Consider the following 23570-nt stretch of genomic DNA (forward strand, 5'->3'; position numbering starts at 1 on the left):
TAGTCCAATCTGTTATAAATATAGAGCCAAAGTCCTAAGTCCGATCTGTGACATTTGAATTCAACAATGTATGAAAAAATCAACATCATGATCAGGTAAGGTTTATTTCAGGAGGTCAAATGTAGACGAGAATTATGTTTTTATAATTAACTATGCTAAGGGGAAAAAAATAGCAAAAAAATAGCAAATTTCCATTATAATATTCATTATAATGGAAACACTGAAAGTGTTCTCCAAATGTAAGAAACAACATTCAGGAGAGGCTATCTATTGCCTAAGATGTGAAAATATATATTAATACGTTTTTGTTATTGTTTATGAATCATAACAAAAGTACCAAGGGTTATTGTTTTAAAATAATAAATTTAAAGGGGCATCTAGGTGGCTCAGTTGGTTAAGCGTCTGACTTCAGCTCAGGTCATGATCTCACAGCTCATGGGTTTGAGTCCCAAGTTGGGCTCTGTGCTGATAGCTCAGAGCCTGGAGCTCCTTCGAATTCTGTGCCGCCCTCTCTCTCTGCCCCTCCCCCACTAGCCGTCTGTATGTCTCTCTCTGTGTGCCAAAAATAAATAAACATTAAAAAAAAATTTTAGTAAAATTTAGGGGCGCCTGACTGGATTAGTCAGTTGAGTGTCAGACTCTTGATTTCGGGTCAGGTCATGATCTAATGGTTGTGAGATGGAGCCCCATATTGGGCTCTGCGCTGATAGCACAGAACCTCCTTGGGACGCTCTCTCTCCCTCTCTCTCTCTGCCCCTCCCCCATGCTTTCTCTCTCTCTCTCTCTCTCTCCTCTCTCTCTCTCTCTCTCTCTCTCTCATAATAAATCAATAAACTTAAAAAAATTCTTTAAATACGTGTTTACCCAGCCAGCTAGACTTCTGCATATCCCCCAGCATTAAGGAGTTCCCCTCAAAGATTTACTGCAGAACACACAAGAGAACATGTACGGATCTAAGAAAGGACTAATCCAGTCTCTTCTGGTCTCACCAGATAAGTCAGTCATTCTCCTCTCATATCTCCACTTGTCGTTAAGAGATGGAGGGAAAGGTGGAACCCATTTTTCTATACTCAAACAGTGAATATTCCTGTTCTTTGGGCTAGGGCAGGAAGGTGGGGAGAAGGACTCTCCCAACCACACAGAGCATAGGACAAAATATAGAAATTCCACAATTTATTTAATCATGAGCCTATTGATGGATAATTTCTCATTATTACAAAAATTGCTGTGGTAAACTGTTGGATAATGAATGTTTCCAGAATAAGGGTCCTAAAAGCAGAATTGCTGAGTCACAGAGCATATACACTTTTATTTATATGCATGTTTTCATATTTTAATTCAAAACGCAAAACATACATGTGGTTTTAAAAGTTCCAAAAGCACAATAGAGCAGAAAATTGAAAAGCAGCAACTTCCCTTTGTACTTTTATTGGCCACCACAAAATTTATATGTATATAAACGTATCATCTACGTATCTATATATCCATCTATCTACACACACACACACACACACACACAGACATGACATAAAGAAACAAAGCACATGTAGGATAAGAAGCTTGACTTTATTTGAGACCAAAACAATGGAAACAAAATAATAATGAGGCATAAATTCTCACCCATCAGGTTGGCCAAGATTTAAAATTTAAAAATAAAAATCCCCGATGGTGAGACTATGGAGGAAAGGGTATTTTTATTTTCTGGAGAGTAATCTGGCAATACTCATCAAAGTTAAAATTTTAATTTCCTTTTACATAAAAATTGCACTTGAAAGAATTTATTCCAAGGGGAAAAGTCCTACAAGTGTGTGATGGTTAATTTTATTGTGTTCTGCTTGGATACAGCCCATCTAAGACACCAGCAGAAGGTTAGAAGGTGGTGGGAGAAGGAGGTCAGGATATATATTCTCAGACTCTCTCTCTGCCTAGGCACTATGGTTCTGGCAGTGCCTGCTTCCCACTACAACCAGCATTCACTCCTGTTAGGCAACCCTATGGCTCCAGCCTGGTAACTCATTCCTTTTCACCATTGCCTGCCTACAGGTGTTAATGGCTTTATTTTTAGTTAATGTTTTTACTAGTCTGAGAGTGTCTCACCATCCTTCATGGGCCCCCTTAAGCCTGCCTAAACCTTGGTAAATAGTACCTTCATTAAATTCTCTTCCAAATCGCCATGAATGTGCTTTCTCTTTCCTGCAATCCCTAAGAGAATGGATGAACCCAAAGTTACTGAAAATTGACAAGGTATAGTGTTGGTTTGGAAATTGGAGAAAGACAGACCAAAGAAAAAAGCAGACCACTCTAGATTGGTAGGTGGCAAGTTTAATAAGCATGGGAACTTACATTCAAGGCTTGTCTTGGACAGCTGCAAGATGAGTAGATGTCTGTACCACCCACCATAATCTTAAAGTTTACGGAGAGGCCTTAACTGGGTTCAGTTACATATGCCATCCAGATGGTCTCAACAACACCTTACTGTTATGAGACTGTGTCCTTGGACCTGGCCCTTATTGTGGGAACAGTAGACAGAACATATATTCCAAGGACAGGAAAGAGGGTGAGGACGCTCTGATTGCCTGGGGTCCAGCTCCTAGGTCAACTGGTGGTTGTGTCCTCTCCATGACCTCCTCCAACATATAGTGATTGCAATATCCTCTGAGTTGGCTTGATGAGAAATTCTTTCTAATCAGAATTATCCTTGTTAGAGGTGACTTATCTCCCTAGTCGTATCTTCTTTGAGTGAACTCAGAGGAAGTGAGTCATTGAGCACCGCTACACCTGGATAGCACTACACTATTGTTCTAATTCTCCATGATGTCAGCTCACTGGAAGGACTGGGAGTCAGATGAGGCTTGCTGTTATAACCTAGATCTCAGCTGGGTTTTTCTTACTCCTCGAGACTCAGAAAAGTCTCTCGTGATTTAGCTGCCATCAGACTTGTAAGACTGTAAATATTGAAGGTAAACAGACCAAATTATCATTATTTTCCTGTGAAGTCTAAGGTAATCAACTAAAACAAAAATGATGTAGGCTGTCTGGTTCCATAATAGTCATAAATCATATATCATTATTGATTCTTCCCTCTTTCTAATGTCTCATGACCTATAAAATACTGGTTTTAGCGATTCCAGTGAACATTACTTGAATCTCTCCACCAAACTCCATTTTTGTTTTGGACTTCCGAGACTATCCAGGTTCCAGCAGCAGCTGAGACGTCTCTACAATGGCAGTGACTCTGGATGAGGCACTGCAGGCAGCTAAGACTACCAGGCTGCCTGGAGGTCAGCAGCAGCACAAAGGCATTTGAGCTCCTGCCTGGCCAGCAGGTGGCTGCAGGCAAATGATCAAGTGCACTGATGGGTGATGATGCAGCAGGAAACATGAGATGTACCTGTGAATGCATGTGTGTGAATGTGTGTACTTAACGTGAGATCCCAATGCGAACACATATGCTTTTCAAATGCCAGTGATACACTTACATAAATTAATCACATATGAGGCTGCAAAGAAGACCTAAATAAATCTCAAGAGCTAGAAATCATATGGTACAGTGTTTTACCAGAATAAATGAAAGCTGAAAATTGATAGTGGAAAATAGAAAAAAATAAGGTTTCTAAGCCCTTGGAAATAAATGCCTCTCTTATAAATGACTTGAGTTTTTAAACAGCTTAGATTTTATGGCATAATTAGAAATGAACCACTGTCATTAAAAGAAAGCAATGCATATCACTGTGTGTCCAAAATGGTACACTGGAGATAACCTGTAGCCCTAGCACTATTTAAAAATGAGAATTATGTATAAAATGAAACATTCACTAAATGTATTATGCTAAGCAAAATAAGTCAGTCAGAGAAAGACAAATACCATATGATTTCACTCATACATGGAATTTAAGAAGCAAAAAAGATCAACATATGGGAAGGAGAAAAAAAGAAAAGAAAAAAGAGAGGGAAATAAGACACAGGAGTTTCTTAACGTTAGAGAACAAACTATGGGTTGATGGAGGGAGGTGGGTGGGAGATGGGCTAGATGGGTGATGGGTACTAAGGAGGGTACTTGTGATGAGCACTGTGTGTTGTATATAAGTGATGAATCACTGAATTCTACTTCTGAAACCAATCTTGCACTGTATGTTCACTAGAATTTAAATAAAAATTTGAAAAGAAAAAAAATGAAATATTCAGTCAGTGTGAGAAAAATACTAGTGCTAATATAGTAAAAAAGAACAGGGGTGTCTGCGTGGCTCAGTCGATGAAGCGTCCGACTTCGGCTCAGGTCATGATCTCACAGTTCATGGGTTCAAGCCCCATGTCGGGGTATGTGCTGACAGCTCAGAGCCTGGAGCTTGCTTTGGGTTCTGTGTCTCCCTCTTTCTCTCTGCCCCTCCCCTACTCACGCTCTCTCTCTCTCTCTCTCTCTCTCTCTCTATTTCTCTCTCTCTATTGAAAATAAACATTAAAAAAATTTTAAGAGAACAAACTGATACATATAAAAGTACCAATTAGATAAATTTCAGGAAATGTGTATTCTTGGTTTAAAGGGGAAAAACACCTCCTTCTTTGAAATGACCTATTGGCACCTCCTGGGCAAGTCTGCCTGAGGAAGATTTTTTTTAAAAAGAAAAGAAAGAGATATAGGAAAAGAGAGAAGAGAACACAAAATTAGAATGAGGAAAAAATATATCACCACAGATAAAAAGAATTTGGTAGGTTCAATATGATGCTATTTTGTAACATAATTAAAAACGTATAAATGAAGGGGATTATTTTCCACACTGTTTTAGAGCAGTAGTTTCCAATCTTTTTCACATTATAGCATATTTGAAAAATGATAATGTGTGTGTCATAATGCTGTAAAAGAGATTTTATCTGTGCCTGGACACAACAGACAAACAGTTGATTATCTGTGCTGGCCATCCCAGCACATCTGTATTTATGGTCAGCTGGTGGGAGACTATATTCTAGAAGTCCTAGTCAATGCAATGTGCCAAGGTGAGGGTAAAGGGAGCTGAAGAGGAAGAAAATGGTAAAAGAAGGAAAGTAAATGACCAAAATTGTCATTTTTTCCACATACTATTATCTAATTAAATTGATGGAGAAAAACATGGAAACACTCTGAGAAAAAAACAGAAGCAGAAGAGTTAGGAGTTGTCCAGGGGAATTCTAAGTTCAGAATCCATAGATGCAAGCAGGAAGAAGAGACATTAGAGCTAATTATTGGAATGATTAATGAGAAATTACCAATGGTTGTTCAATCCCTTCTCCTCTGCTTATGCTCAGCAGCAGGCCAAAATCTCGTTTTCTGTGAAACTAAAGCAGTGAGTCTAGATAGTGGGAACAGAGACACAGGATAGTTTTCCAGGTAGGATGGGGAAACCCTGATGGATGGAGGCACTAAGAAAACAAATTTTAAAACCATTGACATACTCCAGATGGTAACGTGTTCTGTTCCTCCAAACAATGAAAGGAGGTTCATCAGAAACCAGAGCCATAGCTAAATAAATTGGTAATTTCAATCTAAAGGTGAGATGAAAATCAAAAAATGCCAAGAATTCGAGGAAACCCTTTGCTTTGAAAAAGAGGAAACCAGTAGCACCTTGGTGGCTCAGTTGGTTAACCGTCCCACTCTTGATTTAGGCTTAGGTCATGATCACGGTCATGGGATCAAGCCCTGCATCAGGCTCTGCACTAACAGCACAGAGCCTGCTTGGGAATCTCTCTCTCCCTTTCCCCCTGCCCCTCCTCTGCTCTTGTGTAACACTCTCTCTGTCTCTCTCAAAATAAATAAACAAACATTTTTTTAAAAAAGAGGAACTCAATTTTATAAACAGAAGAGATAATACCTAATAAAATCACAAAACAAAAAGACGTGAAAATTATTTCAGTTAATATAATCACACATGTGTTATAAAACAATACCTCCATTACATGGGAAATACTTTATGACCGTTGAAAAAATACTGGAGAACTTACTAGATAGGAAGGAGAATGGGCTGAATAGGCAAATGAATAATGTTGAGGAAAGGATGAGTGGGCTAGACAAGTAAATTGAGTTATTCTCCCTCAAAAGCAATACAGAGAGAAAAGATGATATATGAAAGATATATCCAGAAACTCAAGCCCTGTTTGGGAGGAGTTCCCAGAAAAGCAAATAAAGAAAATGGAAGAGATGAAATAATCAAACTTTAAGAAAATTCCATACAAGCTGAAGAAACAAAGTCTTCAGGTTAAAAAGTCCCATTGGATGGTGAGCCTGAGGAATGTCATAGAGGATCCAATCCAGATCTCATGGTAAAATTCAGAATACCAAGAATAAAGGGGAATGCTATAAATTTTTCCTGAGAGAAAATATAATTTGACTCTCAAGAAATAAAAAAAAAATCCACGTTTCTCTTCAGCAACACATTTTTTTCAAGAATGCGACAAAGTAGTACATCAAAAATCTGAGGAAAGTTGATTTTGAACCTAAAATCCTATACCTAAACTAGCATATAAATAAAGCATTTTCAAACATAACTCAGAAAATTTATTGTTCTCAGAATCTTCCTGAAAGGACTACTCAAAGATATACTCCAGGTATATCAGATTAAGGGAAGATGTCTCTCTCTCTCCCTCTCCCTCCCTCCCTCTCATTCTTTCTCTCTCCCCCATCCCCACACACCCCAACGTGATGAAGTAAAAAGTAAGTAAATCATTAAACCCAAGTGATCACTGCTGGAAACAATCTCCACATGACAGGTAATAGTGCAGGGTGAGAGAGTGGGTTTGGGGAAGAAGGAAATAAGAGTATTCTATGGCTTTAATCTTACTGAAGGAGAAGGATATAGTAGACAGAGATATTGGTGAACAATGTGTCAATCTAAAATATAAGTTGGAATTTTTCAGAATTGAACTCATTCAAAAACTTAACACCAATTTACCTTGGGATGCAAATTAGAATACAGTTTACCATAATCTAGAAAAATCGAACATACACATAATCTAACTGTAGAGTTTCAACAATCACTTTATTTGTTCTGTTTCTATTTTAATTTGGCTGTACTTTTTTCTTAATTCTGGTGATCATCCTTAAGGATAGATACTTTCCCCCCTAGAAACATTACTTTATTTCATGAGATAGTATTTCAGAAGTTCTCTTCAGCCACATTCTACCACCTTTCTCCTCTTCACCAGTCAATCAATGACAGCCTCACCAGTTTTATCTTGATCCCTCCCCAGGCTGTCTGTTCTTCCTGTCCCTTCTACCAGCACCCCATTCACTAGGACAGCCTCATTCATCAGCTGGCTGGACTCTCCACATCCATGCTTGTTCCCTTTTAATTCATTCTCCACAACTACGCACAGACATTTTCAAAATGCCAATCTGTTCATGTGTGCCGTTGGCTTAAAATTTTTCAATGTCATTGGGTATACAAGAGATTTCAATGATAATTGAGGCCATATTATTCAAAAGCATCCTCTAAGTATAATGCTTTGTTTAATTTGGTACTGGTTACACGAATAGTCCTTACATTCTTCTTTGTCCTGCATACATGAACTATTTCTCACAGAAGAAAACACAGCCAAAGAAATTTCAAACCAAACAAAACTCCAAATGAAAACATAGCAATGGAACTTTTTCAATACTTCTTTAACACAGCTATTAGGTTCCTACGTGCCCAATTCCTGCTACCTCTCCGATCATAAATCACACACTGCACCTCTTTGGGTTCTTTTCCTGGGATTTGCTTCTTGCTGCCACAGACCCTTTGTTGTTTCTGCTCACAACACTCTTTCTACCACCTACCCTCCACAAACTTTCTTGTGAATTCCTACTTAAACTTCAGATATTAATGCTAGTATCGCTTTCTTAGAGATATCTTTCTTGACCTCTCCAGACAAGGTGAAATGTGTGTGTGTGTGTGTGTGTGTGTGTGTGTGTGTGTGTGAAGTCCTTGGTTTGTATTGTATAGTCCTTCAGACACTTACCTTGAACTTGCAATGATGTGCTAATTTGTGTGGTTATTTGATTTATATCATTTGTGATTTACCATGAGCTCCATGTGGGCAGGAACACTGTCTACTTTGGCCCCATATTTTAGAGTCTGGCGTGGAGAGATGCCTGAGTAAATATTAGTAGAAGAAGTAAAAGGGAATGATGAGTGGAGGCTGTGGTCAAAAACTTGGAATTAGAGGGAAAGATATTCTGTTTCTACTTTTGCCACTTAGCCTTGGACAACATATGTAAGCTCTCCACAGCTAGGTGTCCTCCTGAGTGAAATGAGCATCACAGTAGGGACAGAGGATTGATTAAGAGCATTAAGTGCAACAGCACAAAAGCACTCAGCACCTGCCCAGCTCCTGGTAGGCACTCAGCAGCGTTATTTATTGTATTTTCATACTTCTTTATTTTTCTTCTTCTGTTCAAAATCTTCAGGTTGAAATGTTCACCTTGTCCACTCATACTTTTTTCTATGTGATTGGATAATCTTTTAGGTGCTCCTAAAACTCTTCCATTTCAGGCCATTTATAAAGCATTTGAATGGCACCCAGAAAGAGGAGATGATAGCACTACCAGAACTGGGGTTCAGAGCTGGGGTCCCCAGGCTGCAGCCCCCAGCATGGACACCTTCTGGGGGGTGACAGGATATGTCACTGAGGCAGAGGCCTCTATGCTCTGCTCTTTGTCTTTTCTTTTCTTTCTTTTTTTTTTTTTTCACTTCTGTTGCATTCTCAGCATTTTTTTTTTTTCAGGAAAAATATAGGTGTGTTTTGCTTATCAATTTGTTTCACCTTTACCTTAGGTTCATATGCTTATGTTAGACAAGTCTTAATGCCTTGAAGAGTTAGCTAGGGAAAACTATTGGTTTCTACTCAGACTTGAAACTGATCAAGTTGTTAGAAATTCATGATTGACTGAGACTATCTGAAGTGTGGCCCACTTCTCCAGGATCAACAAGCATTTGTTACTTTTACTTTCCAGTGGTAACAAAAGGGGCTCAGTGAAGGGGACATCTGGATTGAAATAGACTTTAATTACACTGCACATCCCTCCCCTAGACCAGTGTTTAACTCTGGGAAGAGACTTCAAAGTGTGGCTTCATTAGAAATGCAGGAATCATTTTTAACATAATTGCTCCATCATCACATCTTAAAACTGACACCTAAACCTTTAAGAATAAACTCATAGTCCCCAATTCCTGACATCGTTCACCCTTGGTAAATGTTCTCAGGGGACCTGAACGCTATCACTAATTTCAGTAAATGTTTTCATGATTTGGCTGTGGAGTTCATGTTTAACAAGTTCCAGAGGAACCAATTTCCTGCCTGAGGAAACTTACTTACCGAGTTCCCTAATTATTCCCAGACAGGCATCACTCTATGGAATCCAGCCAGCAGAGGGAGGTTGTTAATAGGCCACACAAGGCAGCTACCGTTTAGTCACCAAGGAAACAGATCAACTGTACCGAATGGCATGTTTGACGCGAGGAGACCAGGGAGCTGTAAACGTGTATTTCTGCTGCCTCTTGCTTTCTTTTAGCATGAGGGGGATGCCAAGTCAATCAGGACATGCATCCTCCTCTAAAAAAGTCATTGAGGAATTGTCTACAGTGAATTCTCCAACCACCATTCTCAAACTGTTTAGTCTCGGGACCCCTTTATAGTCTGACAATTTGTAGAGAACCTCAAAGAGCTTTTATTTATACAGATTAGAATAACTGATACTTACTATACTAGAAATTAAAACTAAGACATTTATAAATATTTACTTATTCATTCATTTAAAAATAACAATAGTATAACCCATTGTACATTAATAGAAATAACACATTTTGATGGAAAATAGTTATATTTTCAGAAAATATTTAGAAGAGTGGCATTGTTTTGCATTGTTGCAAATCTTTTTAATGCCTGGCTTAATAAAAGAACATAGCTGAATTCTCATCTTCTGCATTCAATCTGTTGTGATATAATGCATCATGTAGCTTCTGGAAAACTCTGCATTTCTGAGAGAATGATAGATAAAAAGCAAATAATATTTTTAAGTAATTTTGACCTCACAGAACCACTAAAAGGTCCTTCAGGGGTTCCCAAACCAACTTTGAGAACCACTACTCTAAAGAAAACTGCAATAAAAGATGGTCACTGAATAGCTTTATTCCTGAATGAAACATAAAGAAATAGACCAAGAAAAAAGGCTGAAAAAAGTGTTTAAGATGGAAGTGTCTATGCCCTACTGTTGATATTTCCGCTGCTTTTAACCATTGCAACCTACAAGGAGTTCCCGTCTGCTGCTGGGATGTTGTTACAATGACATCAGGGATGGTCTGCTCCTGTTTCTAGATGGTAATCAGAAAAACAGAGAAATAGCCCATCTAGAAGCCCTCACACCAAAACCAAGTTTGCTATATTTTTTATAACACTGACTTGATGTTCTATAAATTGCCAAATATCATAAGTCCACAGAGTTTATTAGCAAAGGCTAAAATCTTAGGGGAAAAAGCAGGTCATACTTGGAAACAGGAATGACAGAAATTGAAAGAATTTTCATATGCAATGAATGTCTGGTGTCACCTTTTAAGGCCTGGCGGAAAAGTGGGGGAAAAAAAGGGAAACATGAACTTTCTGAAAAGAATTGCCTTTGTCTACTTCCCCAAAGCAACTGTTTGTTATGCCCAAATTGCCCACGATGATGGGATGCCAGGAGACATGCACAAGGACACGTGATGACCCCAGGTGTTGTACCTCCCAAGCAAGAATGATCAGTATTTGATCTGAACAACTCTGCTGACAATCTGCTGACAACCTGTTCTGGGATACAGGTCTACTCAATGAGGCCACCTCCAGAAACGAGCTCCAGCCAGGAATGTACACTAGGGACAACAGCTCAGTGCGTGGCCATTGGAGAAATGCCTGGGGCATGTAAGCCCAACTTGAGAGTGTCTTCAGCTCCTTTTCATGCACCATATGAGATGCAGTAAAGCAAGCTTCTGGGCCAAAAGCATGAACTCTGGCATCCATGAAGTGTGTTCTTATCCCATACAGCCACAAAATAATTTTGAATATTTGGACAAATTATTTAGTATCTCTTGGCTCCTCTGTTAAATGGTATTGTTGTGAAGAATAAAATGAGTTCAACCATGTAAGGGGCTTAGCCAGGTGTATAGTAAATGCCTAATAAATACTAGCTATTTTTATTTATTTTTTTATTTAAAAAAAATTTTTTTTCAATATATGAAATTTATTGTCAAATTGGTTTCCATACAACACCCAGTGCTCATCCCAAAATGTGCCCTCCTCAATACCCATCACCCACCCTCCCCTCCCTCCCACCCCCCATCAACCCTCAGTTTGTCCTCAGTTTTTAAGTCTCTTATGCTTTGGCTCTCTCCCACTCTAAACTCTTTTTTTTTTTCCTTCCCCTCCTCCATGGGTTTCTGTTAAGTTTCTCAGGATCCACATAAGAGTGAAAACATATGGTATCTGTCTTTCTCTGTATGGCTTATTTCACTTAGCATAACACTCTCCAGTTCCATCCACATTGCTACAAAGGGCCAGATTTCATTCTTTCTCATTGCCACGTAGTACTACTCCATTGTGTATATAAACCATAATTTCTTTATCCATTCATCAGTTGATGGACATTTAGGCTCTTTCCATAATTTGGCTATTGTTGAGAGTGCTGCTATAAACATTGGGGTACAAGTGCCCCTATGCATCAGCACTCCTGTATCCCTTGGGTAAATTCCTAGCAGTGCTATTGCTGGATCATAGGGTAGGTCTATTTTTAATTTTTTGAGGAACCTCCACACTGTTTTCCGGAGCGGCTGCCCCAGTGTGCATTCCCACCAACAGTGCAAGAGGGTTCCTGTTTCTCCACATCCTCACCAGCATCTATAGTCTTCTGATTTGTTCATTTTAGCCACTCTGACTGGCATGAGGTGGTATCTGAGTGTGGTTTTGATTTGTATTTCCCTGATGAGGAGTGATGTTGAGCAGCTTTTCATGTGCCTGTTGGCCATCTAGATGTCTTCTTTAGAGAAGTGTCTATTCGTGTTTTCTGCCCATTTCTTCACTGGGTTATTTGTTTTTCAGGTGTGGAGTTTGGTGAGCTCTTTATAGATTTTGGATACTAGCCCTTTGTCCGTCATGTGCAAATATCTTTTCCCATTCCATTGGTTGCCTTTTAGTTTTGTTGGTTGTTTCCTTTGCTGTACAGAAGCTTTTTATCTTCATAAGGTCCCAGTAGTTCATTTTTGCTTTTAATTCCCTTGCCTTTGGAGATGTGTCAAGTAAGAAATTGCTGCGGCTGAGGTCAGAGAGGTCTTTTCCTGCTTTCTCCTCTAGGGTTTTGATGGTTTCCTGTCTCACATTCAGGTCCTTAATCCATTTTGAGTTTATTTTTTGAATGGTGTGAGAAAGTGGTCTAGTTTCAACCTTCTGCATGTTGCTGTCCAGTTCTCCCAGCACCATTTGTTAAAGAGACTTTTTGTTAAAGAGTCTTTTTGAAAAAGAGTCTTTTTTGAGAAAGACTCTTTGAAAAAGAGTCTTTTTTCCATTGGATGTTCTTTCCTGCTTTGTCAAAGATTAGTTGGCCATACTTTTGGGGGTCTAATTCTGGGGTTTCTATTCTATTCCATTGGTCTATGTGTCTGTTTTTGTGCCAATACCATGCTGTCTTGATGATGACAGCTTTGTAGTAGAGGCTAAAGTCTGGGATTGTGATGCCTCCTGCTTTGGTCTTCTTCTTCAAAATTACTTTGGCTATTCAGGCCTTTTGTGGTTCCATATGAATTTTAGGATTGCTTGTTCTAGTTTCAAGAAGAACGCTGGTGCAATTTTGATTGGGATTGCATTGAATGTGTAGATAGCTTTGGGTAGTATTGACATTTTGACAATATTTATTCTTCCAATCCATGAGCAGGGAATGTCTTTCCATTTCTTTATATCTTCTTCAATTACCTTCATAAGCTTTCTATAGTGTTCAGCATACAGATCTTTTACATCTTTGGTTAGATTTATTCCTAGGTATTTTATGCTTCTTGGTGCAATTGTGAATGGGATCAGTTTCTTTATTTGTCTTTCTGTTGCTTCATTGTTAGTGTATAAGAATGCAACTGATTTCTGTACATTGATTTTGTATCCTGCAACTTTGCTGAATTCGTGTATCAGTTCTAGCAGACTTTTGGTGGAGTCTATCGGATTTTCCATGTATAATATCATGTCACCTGCAAAGAGTGAAAGCTTAACTTCATCTTTGCCAATTTTGATGCCTTTGATTTCCTTTTGTTGTCTGATTGCTGATGCTAGAACTTCCAACACTATGTTAAACAACAGCGTTGAGAGTGGACATCCCTGTCGTGTTTCTGATCTCAGGGGAAAAGCTCTGAGGAAAAAGCATTGAGGATGATGTTAGCTGTGGGCTTTTCATAAATGGCTTTTATGATCTTTAAGTATATTCCTTCTATCCCGACTTTCTCAAGGGTTTTTATTAAGAAATGTTGCTGAATTTTGTCAAATGCCTTTTCTGCATCGATTGACAGGATCATATGGTTCTTATCTTTTCTTTTACTAATGTGATGTATCACGTTGATTGATTTGCGAATGTTGAACCAGCCCTGCAGCCCAGGAATGAATCCCACTTGATCACGGTGAATAATTCTTTTTATATGCTGTTGAATTCGATTTGCTAGTATCTTATTGAGAATTTTTGCACCCATATTCATTGGGGATATTGGCCTGTAGTTCTCTTTTTTTACTGGGTCTCTGTCTGGTTTAGGAATCAAAGTAATACTGGCTTCATAGAATGAGTCTGGAAGTTTTCCTTCCCTTTCTATTTTTTGGAATAGCCTGAGAAGGATAGGTATTATCTCTGCTTTAAATGTCTGGTAGAACTCCCCTGGGAAGCCATCTGGTCCTGGACTCTTATTTGCTGGGAGATTTTTGATGACTGATTCAATTTCTTTGCTGGTTATGGGTCTGTTCAAGCTTTCTATTTCCTCCTGATTGAGTTTTGGAAGGGTGTAGGTGTTTAGGAATTTGTCCATTTCTTCCAGGTTTTCCAGCCTGATAATTGCTTGTATCTCTGAGGGATTGGTTGTAATAATTCCATTTTCATTCATGATTTTATCTATTTGGGTCATCTCCCTTTTCTTGGCTAGAGGTTTATAAACCTGGCTAGAAGTTTGTCAATTTTATTTATTTTTTCAAAAAACCAACTCTTGGTTTCGTTGATCTGCTCTACAGTGTTTTTAGATTCTATATTGTTTATTTCTGCTCTGATCTTTATTATTTCTCTTCTTCTGCTGGTTTTAGGCTGTCTTTGCTGTTCTGCTTCTATTTCCTTTAGGGGTGCTGTTAGATTTTGTATTTGGGATTTTTCTTGGAAAAATTGCTGGATTGCAATGTATTTTCCTCTCAGGACTGCCTTCGCTGCATCCCAAAGTGTTTGGATTGTTGTATTTTCATTTTCGTTTGTTTCCATATATTTTTTAATTTCTTCTCTAATTGCCTGGTTGACCCACTCCTTCTTTAGTAGGGTGTTCTTTAACCTCCATGCTTTTGGAGGTTTTCCAGACTTTTTTCCTGTGGTTGATTTCAAGCTTCATAGCATTGTGGTCTGAAAGTATGCATGGTATGATTTCAATTCTTGTATACTTATGAAGGGCTGTTTTGTGACCCAGTATATGATCTATCTTGGAGAATGTTCCATGTGCACTCGAGAAGAAAGTATATTCTGTTGCTTTGGGATGCAGAGTTCTAAATATATCTGTCAAGTCCATCTGATCCAATGTATCATTCAGGGCCCTTGTTTCTTTTTTGACCGTGTGTCTAGATGATCTATCCATTTCTGTAAGTGGAGTGTTAAAGTCCCCTGAAATTACCACATTCTTATCAATAAGGTTGCTTATGTTTGTGAGTAATTGTTTTATATATTTTGGGGCTCCCATATTCGGTGCATAGACATTTACAATTGTTAGCTCTTCCTGATGGATAGACCCTGGGATTATTATATAATGCCCTTCTTCATCTCTTGTTACAGCCTTTAATTTAAAGTCTAGTTTGTCTGATATAAGTATGGCTACTCCAGCTTTCTTTTGACTTCCAGTGGCATGATAAATAGTTCTCCATCCCCTCACTCTCAATCTGAAGGTGTCCTCAGGTCTGAAATGAATCTCTTGTAGACAGCAAATAGATGGGTCTTGTTTTTTTTTTATCCATTCTGATACCCTATGTCTTTTGGTTGGCGCATTTAGTCCACTTACATTCAGTGTTATTATAGAAAGATATGGGTTTAGAGTCATTGTGATGTCCATAGGTTTCATGCTTGTAGCAATGTCTCTGGTACTTTGTCTCACAGGATCCCCCTTAGGATCTCTTGTAGGGCTGGTTTAGTGGTGACAAATTCCTTCAGTTTTTGTTTGTTTGGGAAGACCTTTATCTCCCCTTCTATTCTAAATGACAGACTTGCTGGATAAAGGATTCTCGGCTGCATAATTTTTTCTGTTCATCACATTCAAGATCTCCTGCCATTCGTTTCTGGCCTGCCAAGTTTCAGTGGAGAGATCGGTCACGTGTCTTATAGGTCTCCCTTTATATGTTAGAGCACGTTTATCCCTAGCTGCTTTCAGAATTTTCTCTTTATCCTTGTATTTTGCCAGTTTCACTATGATATGTCGTGCAGAAGATCGATTCAAGTTACGTCTGAAGGGAGCTCTCTGTGCCTCTTGGATTTCAATGCCTTTTTCCTTCCCCAGATCAGGGAAGTTCTCAACTGTGATTTCTTCAAGTACACCTTCAGCACCTTTCCCTCTCTCTTCCTCCTCTGGAATACCAATTATGCGTAGATTATTTCTCTTTAGTGTATCACTTAGTTCTCTAATTTTCCCCTCATACTCCTGGATTTTTTTATCTTTTTCTCAGTTTCTTCTTTTTCCATAATTTTATCTTCTAGTGCACCTATTCTCTCTTCTGCCTCTTCAATCTGAGCCGTGGTTGTCTCCATTTTATTTTGCAGCTCATTAATAGCATTTTTTAGCTCCTCCTGGCTGTTCCTTAGTCCCTTGATCTCTGTAGCAATAGATTCTCTGCTGTCCTCTATACTGTTTTCAAGCCCAGCGATTAATTTTATGACTATTATTCTAAATTCACTTTCTGTTATATTGTTTAAATCATTTTGATCAGTTCGTTAGCTGTTGTTATTTCCTGGAGGTTTTTTTGAGGGGGATTCTTCCATTTCGTCATTTTGGATAGTCCTTGGAGTGATGTGGGACTACAGGGCACTTCTCCTGTGCTGTCTTGAGTAACTTGTGTTGGTGGGCGGGCCGCAGTCTGACCTGATGTCTGCCCCCAGCCCACCGCTGGGGCCACAGTCAGACTGGTGTGTGCCTTCTCTTCCCCTCTCCTAGGGGCAGGATTCACTGCAGGGTGGTGTGGCCCGTCTGGGCTACTTGCACAGTGCCAGGCTTGTGGTGCTGGGGATCTGGCGTGTTAGCTGGGGTGGATTGGCAAGGTGCACAGGGGCGGGCGGGGCAGGCTCAGCTCGCTTTTCCTTCGGTGACCCGCTTCAGGAGGGGCCCTGTGGCAGCGGGAGGGAGTCAGACCTGCCACCAGAGGGATGGATCCGCAGAAGCACAGTGTTGGGTGTTTGTGCGGTGCAAGCAAGTTCCCTGGCAGGAACTGGTTCCCTTTGGGATTTTGGCTGGGGGATGGGCGAGGGAGATGGCGCTGGCGAGCGCCTTTGTTCCCCACCAAGCTGAGCTCTATCATCAAGGGCTCAACAACTCTCCCTCCGGTTGTCCTCCAGCCCTCCCGCTCTCCGAGTAGATCCGTTAACTTATAACCTTCCAGATGTTAAGTCCTGCTTGCTGTCAGAACACACTCCGTCAGGTCCCTCTGCTTTTGCCAGCCAGACTCAGGGGCTCTGCTTGGCCGGCAGGCTGCCCTGGCTCCTTCCCCCTAGTCCGTGTAGCGCGCACTGCCTCCCCGCCCTTCCTACCCTCTTGCGTGGGCCTATCATCTGCGCTTGGCTCCGGAGACTCTGTTCTGCTCCTCTTCTGGTGATTTTCTGGGTTATTTAGGCAGGTGTGGGTGGAATCTAAGTGATCCGCAGGACACGGTGAGCTCAGCGTCCTCCTCCGCCGCCATCTTCTCCGGAAGCCAATACTAGCTATTTTTAAAATGCAAGTTTGATTTTGTTTCTCCCCTCTGTAACATCTTTCAGTGACTCTTCCATACCTTTCAACACTGAGTTCAAACTCCTTTGTTTAGCTCATGAAGTCATTTATAGTCAGAATTCGTTTTCTTTCATGCCTCAAGTATTCTGTGCCGCTGTCACATAACTCCACTCAAGATCTTAAAATCTATCATGCTTTTTAAGACCAGATTTTCTCTATATGTAGAATCTTCTTTCTTGTTTTTTGCCGTATAACTAACTCTTAATAGTCTTTACCAACTATGACCAAAATCATCTCCTCCAGGAAGCCTTCCCTGACTCCTTGTCTTAAGAGTCTTATCCAGTGAAGTCTCACAGCACGAATGTTAGCCACAATTATGACATCACCACACAGTGGGGTTAAGTTTATTTGTTTGCTTCAATCACTCAAAGTAATCTAGAAGTTGTGCCTAATATCTAGCACAGCAACTGGCACATGGTAGGTACCCAATAAACGATTTTGAATTTATGAATGGATATTGAAATTAGATTGCAGACATAACCCACTTGTGTGAATATATAATGTGTGGGATGTGAGATCATGATTATGGTGATGGTGAGGATGGTGATGGTGATAATGGTGCAGATGGTGGTGGTGATGGTGGGGGTCATGGCAGCGGTGGCAAAAGAGATAGGAAAAGGAGACAAGAACTGGGATGTCCCTCAGCCCTTCTGCTCCTAAGCCTAACAAAAAGATACATCTATACCCATTAAGGACATGAAACCTGCCACTGCATTTGTCCAAATTCTTTGATCCCAGAGCTGATGTGATTGATTCTCTTACTTTCTATGAGTTCATCAGAGATGATATTAGTGAATCCTGAATAGTTTAGCTCCCTAAGCTTTCAGCAGTGAGGTTGTAACAATTATATGCTTGAGCCACTAGATGGCGTTGAGACTTTATTCTATCTTTGGGCATAGTTCACTAAAACCCTCATGGAGCTTTCATCCATGTAAGGCTTGAAGGCACCATCCTGAAGCATCTTTCCAGATCCACTTCCTTTACTCCTGATACCCTTCCTGTAGTCTCCTAAAATCAGCTCCTTGTTCCCTGGAACCCCTACAGCTGCACAGTTCTGTCTTCCTCTCTCTGTGATCCATGCAACACTTTATTCATTTGTATCTATCTCTTCCTTGGGTAGAAACATTTCAGTATCAGGCCTGAGCCACACTGAATTCCTACTTCTTCTCTTTTGGATTCTTTCCACGGAACTTCAAACATTCTGGAGTCTCCCCACCTTGAGAAGACCCTCCCTGAATCATGTATCCCTCTCTAGGTATTGCCTTGTACCCATCTTCCCCTAATTCAGAACCTCTGTTCTGAGCTTGACCTATATATCCCAACTATCTACTTGACTTTGACTTCACACTGGTATCTAAACTTTACTCATCCAAACTTGGATTTCATCCCCCAAACTCTTCCTTTCCAGTGTTCCCCATCTCAGCAAATGGAAACTCCATCCATTCTCTGCTCCAACTAGAAATATGTGTTCATTCTTCACCTCTCTCTTCTACCCACACCCATTCCCCATACAATCCATTACCAAGTCCTGGCCATTTGACTTCTTAAGTATGGGTAGAACCATCCACACTGCTCCAATTCACTGCCACCACCTCAGCCCAAGAACATCACTCTCACTTGGGTTATAACAATTGCCTTCCCTGCCTATTTCCACTCTGGAACCGCTTCCATCAATTATAAGCCAGAAAGACATTTTAAAAGTATGAACATATCCAAGTCACTGCTTTGCTTAACAACTCATGGCCCACCTGTCATTGGTAGGTAAGTTCAGAGTTCTTGCACTGACAAGATTTTATTTGGTCTGGCTTCTGCCTACCTCTTCATATCATCCCTCCCTCACTCTCCTTCCTTCCCCTTCCACAGTCTCCTTCCTTTACTGGAATGACATCAAGTTCCTTCCCATCCAAACCTTCATACCCATCCTTCTTGGGCGACTCCATCCCCTTCCCCCTCACCCTGGAGTTGAGCCTGGATAACTCCTACCTGCCTAGGAGGCTCAGTTTCAATGCTGCTTTCTCGGGGAGGACTTCCTGGTCTTTCCAGTGACCCTGCTTTCCCTGCACACCCTCCATGTAAGATAAGGTCTTCCTGTGATGATCTCAGGGTGTATTGTGCAGTTTCTGTTTAATAGTTATCACAACTATCACAACTATAGTTATATTTTTAGTGTGTGTATTTAATAGTTTTGTCTCACATTAGATTATCTTACTAATCTTTGTGCTCTCAGGACAAAGTCCTTGGTTCATATAAGTGACTTGGTTCATATAAGTCACAGTCCTTGGTTCATATAAGTCATTCAACAAATGTTTTCAAGTAAATAAATGACCTTCAGAAGCAATCCCATGCTGCTTTCTAGTCACACAGTACATGAATACATTCTAAGACAACTGAAGAAAGCTAGATGTGGTCTATAACTTCTATAGGTCCCAGAATGGAGGGAGTGTGATCTCCCTTCATAAGGAACTGCTCTTTTCAACTCCTACATGGAAAAGATCTTCTCTCCAAAGATTAAAAGGCCATATCTTTATTTGTCGTTTTCTTGGAGCTCAATCCAGTCAGTAGGACAGAGTGGGTTTTCAAAGCAAAAATGAATTACATTTTTAAAAAGTGATTTGATGATATTTATAAAAGTTTGCAAATTTATAGCTGTTTTGGCCCATCAAATCCACATTGTAAAACCTACTGTGCAGGAATTAAAAGCACAATATTTATATTTGTATAAAACTAGTTTCTTTATTTAGCATACTTCAAGGGACAAAAAACTAACAAACACTAGTATGGCCACCAATAAACAAATTTAAAGAAATGTTTACACCCAATATTAACAAATATTATACATCTATGAAAAAGAATAAATCATTATATATGATGATAGCCCTAATATATTATCAAATATGTAGAAATTAAGAGGTAAAGCATACTCAATACCAAAAAATGCAAACTGTTGCCACCATTTGTTATATTTAAACAGAGTTTAGTCGGGCAGCGACCAAATAGCACATAGCTTCTCAGCACAGTCAGAATATATGTGAATCCACCTTTCTTCGCCACAATTTCATCAAAGCCCTTTTCATCTCACTGTTTCTCAAGCTGTAGATCAGTGGATTCAACAGAGGTGTAAGAAGTGAGTAGGACAATGACATCACCTTCTTGGTTTCTGGGGAATAGCCAGATTTGGGTTGTAAATAAGTCATACTGGCTGTGCCATAGAAGAGGGTCACAGACGTGAGATGGGAGGCACAGGTGGAAAAGGCCTTTTGCCTCCCGGTGGCCGATGGCATCTTCAGGATGGCAAAGAGAATCCGAATATAAGATAAGAGAATCAACACAAAGGGGACCATGACAATCAAAATGGTGCCAGTGAATGCATAGATTTCAAACAGAAAGGTGTCTGCGCATGCAAGTTCTAGCACTGCTGGGGTTTCACAAGAGATGTGATTGATTTCATTGGGGCCACAGAAGGGAAAACTGAAAACCCATGTGGTCTGCACAGTAGCCACCATGATCCCTGAGACCCATGAGAACATTACTAATTTCATGAAAACCCTTTTGTTCATAATCATTGGGTAGCTCAGAGGATGGCAGATTGCAGCAAATCGGTCATAAGCCATCGCCCCCAGGAGAAAACATTCAGTCCCACCAAAAAAAAGAATAAAAGACATCTGTGCAAAACAGCTCACAAATGAAATTGACGTTTTCTCAGTGGAGAGGACCACCAGCATTTCAGGCATAATGACTGCACTGAAACTCACATCCACCACAGACAGGTTCTGCAGGAACAGGTACATGGGAACGTGGAGGCTCTGTTCCAGGGAGATGATGACTATAATGATGGCATTTCCCATCAGAGTCCCAAGGTAAACAACCAAGAAAACCCCAAAGAGCTGCTCTTGGAGTTCAGGAAAGTTAGAAAAGCCCAAGAGGATGAATTCAACCACAGAGCTTTGATTTTGCCTTTTCATTTCAGTGGTGGAGAGTATATTATTTTTGTGGACATATGTATATAAATTATGAAGTCACGGTCCAAAAGCTAAGAATCTGTGTCTGAAATTCACCCCAGGTACTTTGACAGAAGACATAAAAAGGAACACATCCTGACTAAATTCAGTTTGGCAATTTTGGAAATGGCCAATTACTTGGATCAATAAGCTTTTAAAATAAAAAGGAGGAAGTGAAGAATACTGGCTCAGAAGTCTTGTCTGAAAAGCAAAACATAATATCAAAATGTTTTTGCAACTTAATATAATTTGATTTTAAACATAGCCTTAAAACAAACATAGATATTTTATAACCGAGGTTCCATTCCCATCACATTGCTATCACTATCACCTCTTGTTCTCAATTTTTTATAAATAGGTATTTTTTAAACTACAAAAAATAAAGTCTTAAAAAGTATACAAAGGGGAAAGGTACACAACAAATTTTATTTTTTTTTTAAATTTTTTTTCAACGTTTTTTATTTATTTTTGGGACAGAGAGAGACAGAGCATGAACAGGGGAGGGGCAGAGAGAGAGGGAGACACAGAATCAGAAACAGGCTCCAGGCTCCGAGCCATCAGCCCAGAGCCTGACGCGGGGCTCGAACTCACGGACCGCGAGATCGTGACCTGGCTGAAGTCGGACGCTTAACCGACTGCGCCACCCAGGCGCCCCAGGTACACAACAAATTTTAAAACAGCCTAATGAATCAGTGTTATAGCACAGTTGATTAACATTTATTATAAATATTCATCATGTTCAAAATACCTGTATGAAACTTGGTTAAATATGAAAACTCTGCAGGAACCTACAAATGGGTTTCTAGTTAGATGTACCTATCTTAGATGATCTGTAAATAGGGTCTATTGCCTTCAGGCTTATTGATTTTTGTAAAGGCTGTCATGGCCAATTACATTGAGATTGGCCTATATGGGAAATTTTAAGGGCCAGTTCTCTATGGCTAATCCTTGTGACCATGATAGTGAAGAATCACCCAATTTTGATCGTTCTAAATCTGTGATTTGAACATTTACTCTCTGTCTCTCTCTGTCTTTCCTCTCTCTCCTTTTATCCTTCTCACGAGTTAATGTAATCATTAATTATTCAACAAACACTGATTGAGCACCTACCATTTTCTAGGTTAGGAATCTCAAGGACACAATGGATTCCTCATCTCAATAGAGAGCTGGAAACGCTATATAAAATAGCATTCCACTGTTATGTCAGTACTCCAATATTATGTCTTGTTCTGTGTTTCTCCATTATCATTATCTCCATTTCTCCATTATCATTACCAGCAGACATTGTATCTATATATTAACGAGGCAGATATGATTTACACGTATACACAAGTATAAATTACATATTTATAATATTTATAGATTATATATGTGTAAAATCTAACTCCATCTCCAAAATCTAAATTCCAGGAATACAAAATTTTGGGTTTTTTTCCATGCTATTTTCCCAATGTCTACAACAGCCCATACCCCATAAATGATACTAAACCAACATTTTGTGAATAATGGAATTAAAAAATGAGGAAATCCAATATATATGTAAGGAATCCAATGTTGAAAAGAGTGAAACCAAAAACAACACAGTTAGGAAGCAGAGGTAGTAACAAGGGACTATTAGGTATTTCTGTGAGAGATCCAACTCTTCTGAATGGAAAAGGGGGGCGAACAACTACAACCATAGCATGTCACCACTAGAAGGTACAGTAGGTGGAAGAAGGCATAAGGAGGAGGGAGGACTCATTCAAGTCAAAAGTATTGGATGACATCCTAGCATCACAATGGAGGCCTACTGGCCTTTGTGTGATGTTTTGAAAACCAGGAGATATACACTGTGGGAGATGAAGAACCCAGGAGAACAGAAGGACACAGCAAGCTAAAGACATTTCATGGAGTCTTGAGAAAAGACCAGTAGGATATTAAGAGTAGGATATTAGTGGAAAGCAAGTTGATTTATTTATGAATTTGGCAATATCATTCATTAAAATCACATGTCCATATTAACTATGCTGATTATAGTTTGCATTTTGAAAAGTCACCAGAAATTAGTAAAATACGGTCACAGGATCAAACACTTAAAACCCATTTCAAATGAGAAAAACAGTAATGTGTATTAAGGTCCAAATATTTAAAGTGGTAGGTTTTGAAAATTGGAAAACTTAAAGCATAATGTAAATAAAATAGAAAAACTTTGTAGGACTGATTGTAAGCATCTGATGGGGGCAAAAAATGTTCACAACTGGTAACAGATCACTGACTACAGTGGCTGCACCTTTTCTCTGTAACTTAGAGACCCTGATGCTGTCTTGGAGAATTCCTGAAAAGAAATATTTAGCCAGAGCACTGCCTAAATAGGCTT

At 39.6% G+C, this 23570-nt stretch overlaps 1 protein-coding gene across 1 annotated transcript; it reads right to left on the bottom strand.

The window, feature by feature from the left end:
- Positions 1 to 20233: 20233 nt before the first annotated feature.
- On the bottom strand, positions 20234 to 21178 carry LOC131488718 (olfactory receptor 10A3-like). The gene has a single exon (XM_058690579.1). It carries the CDS (start codon positions 21176 to 21178, stop codon positions 20234 to 20236), a length of 945 nt encoding a protein of 314 aa, XP_058546562.1.
- Positions 21179 to 23570: the final 2392 nt, after the last annotated feature.

The sequence above is a fragment of the Neofelis nebulosa genome, chromosome 10, assembly GCF_028018385.1.
Source record: "Neofelis nebulosa isolate mNeoNeb1 chromosome 10, mNeoNeb1.pri, whole genome shotgun sequence".
In the NCBI taxonomy this organism is placed as follows: Eukaryota; Metazoa; Chordata; class Mammalia; order Carnivora; family Felidae; genus Neofelis; species Neofelis nebulosa.